The sequence below is a fragment of the Atta cephalotes genome, assembly GCF_000143395.1.
Source record: "Atta cephalotes unplaced genomic scaffold scaffold00055, whole genome shotgun sequence".
Lineage (NCBI taxonomy): Eukaryota > Metazoa > Arthropoda > Insecta > Hymenoptera > Formicidae > Atta > Atta cephalotes.
The window spans coordinates 765802-767769 of NW_012130119.1; the positions used below are offsets into that span (position 1 = coordinate 765802).

The 1968-nt window shown below is 45.2% G+C and overlaps 1 protein-coding gene across 1 annotated transcript in view; it reads left to right on the forward strand.

The window, feature by feature from the left end:
- The first annotated feature begins 1150 nt into the window (after positions 1-1150).
- Positions 1151-1968, forward strand: part of LOC105623295 (choline O-acetyltransferase) — a 93886-nt gene continuing 93068 nt past the window's right edge. Inside the window, 1 exon segment of the mRNA XM_012204693.1 lies at positions 1151-1420. Coding sequence (XP_012060083.1) covers positions 1151-1420 — 270 coding nt within the window.

Here is a 1968-nt window from a genome sequence, read left to right on the forward strand (position 1 = left end):
ACACACACACACACACACACACACACACACACACACACACACACACATTTTATGGTCTGGTTTTTTAATATGCAAACTGTAGAAATGAGAAAGTAAAATGCTTCAATATGCAAACTTCTAAAGTTAATATGCAAGCTGGTAGTTTAAAAATATTTAATATTCGAGCTGTTTTTCGTTTAATAAAAATTGTATATAATGAAGCAATTTGGACATCGAATTCGGTTTTTAGCATCAAAATATATAAAAATATCATGGTCTAATTTCTAAATCAAAAAAATTATTTGTATGCCCGTGTTATTATTTCGACGGTGTTTACCATCATCAGTTTTACGTTGATTCAAATGAAAGGAAAAGAGCAGCGTCTCGTGAGATTTTAATGCTGCATTTAATATCAAGTATTAGGTTTAATGATACCGTAAGTTACTATAATTAATTACTATTAATCTATTACACAATGAAAAAAATTTGCGAGGAAATTTATTTCATAAGTTACAGTTTCGCAAAGAATAAACGAATGCGAACAAAGTCTAATGTGATTTGATCGATTTTGCGATCCAATAATCAGCGACGAACGAATGTTGACTGATGCGTAACGCAGCGTAACAGCATCGAAACTCCGCCCGCGGCCATTATCTTAGTTGATACTCCGGCGTGACATTCACTATGATGCCGAAACGCGCTGGAGCGCATCAAATGCCAGCAAACGATCGTAATTTCTCTGAGCCTGGCGATGAACGAAGACGAAAGGAAGAAGAGCACGGGTGGCGATGTCTCCTGGAAAACTGAACGCGCCACACTCACGGTCGAGTGTGGCACTCGAAGCAGGGTCTCGCAATTTCACCTTTACCCTTACCCTTACTGCGACCAGATGATGGCAACGGGAAGACACGCGAGAGGGTTGACGATCCGCCGATTGAAGAGCCACTGGCTGGGGGGAGTGGGCTCGTTCGAGAACCCCTTCGTTGCGGGGTGGCTGGTAGGCTAGCAGGCAGGCAGGCAGCCCACAGTTACCTCGCACACAGGTGAGGCCGGTATCGACCTGACGCTAGAAATACCGCGCAGCATCGACCGTCGTCGTTATACCTGGTCTCGCTCTCCCCCGCCCGCACCCTCTTCCGTGTCGCTCTTCTCCACCGTCCACCCCCGGAGGATGCGACGGAGGGTGCCATGTAGTCGATGGTGGAGGGTTTGGGGGCTGACGCACGGCCTCACCACCGCCAATCCCTGGGTCCTGGCGGTCGCGGCTGCGCCCTGCCGCGCCTTCCGCGGCGAAACCGCCACCGTCGCCGTCGTCACGACGGTGAGAGAGGGCGCCGCGGCGATCCGGTGGCGGGGAGGACTCCGAGGGCAGACGTTCCAAAGCCACCCCGACGGAGAGACACGCCGAGACGCCCCTGCCATTGGGAGCCCTTCGGTCTTAGTAAGTATTCCGGCCGATTTCGTTTCCTGCTCCTGTCTGTGTTCCTCGTGTTGTCCTTCTTCGCTAGCACGTCTCTTCGTCCTTGTCTTTCTCATAAAGAGATGTGCGTGTGTGTTCCCGCGGTGAAATTTCTCCCTGGGTGCTTCGATGCGCGACTCGCTGGAATCATTTGACAGGAATCGGTAGCTTCCGGCACGATTCAGACATGACTCCTATGTATTTATCAATGCTTTTTTCTCCTTTTCCTCCTCTTTGATATTTGTTGATTCTTTCAAGAATTATTCTCGTCTCCTGAAACTTCGTCGATCAGTTCGGGAAGATTTATGTTAAAACAACGATAATTTTTAAACGATTTTCCGATTTTCTCAATTATTTCTTATTAATATTCAATTTTGTAAATTTAGTTTATTCAGTATTAAAATTCTATTTTCATAAAGCAATAATTTTTTTGAATTTTTAACAAATATATTTTATGTTTTTTCTGTAACTTCTTTACAATGCACAATATTCTTTCACGATTTATTTTTACGTTTCTTTCTGACTTGCTT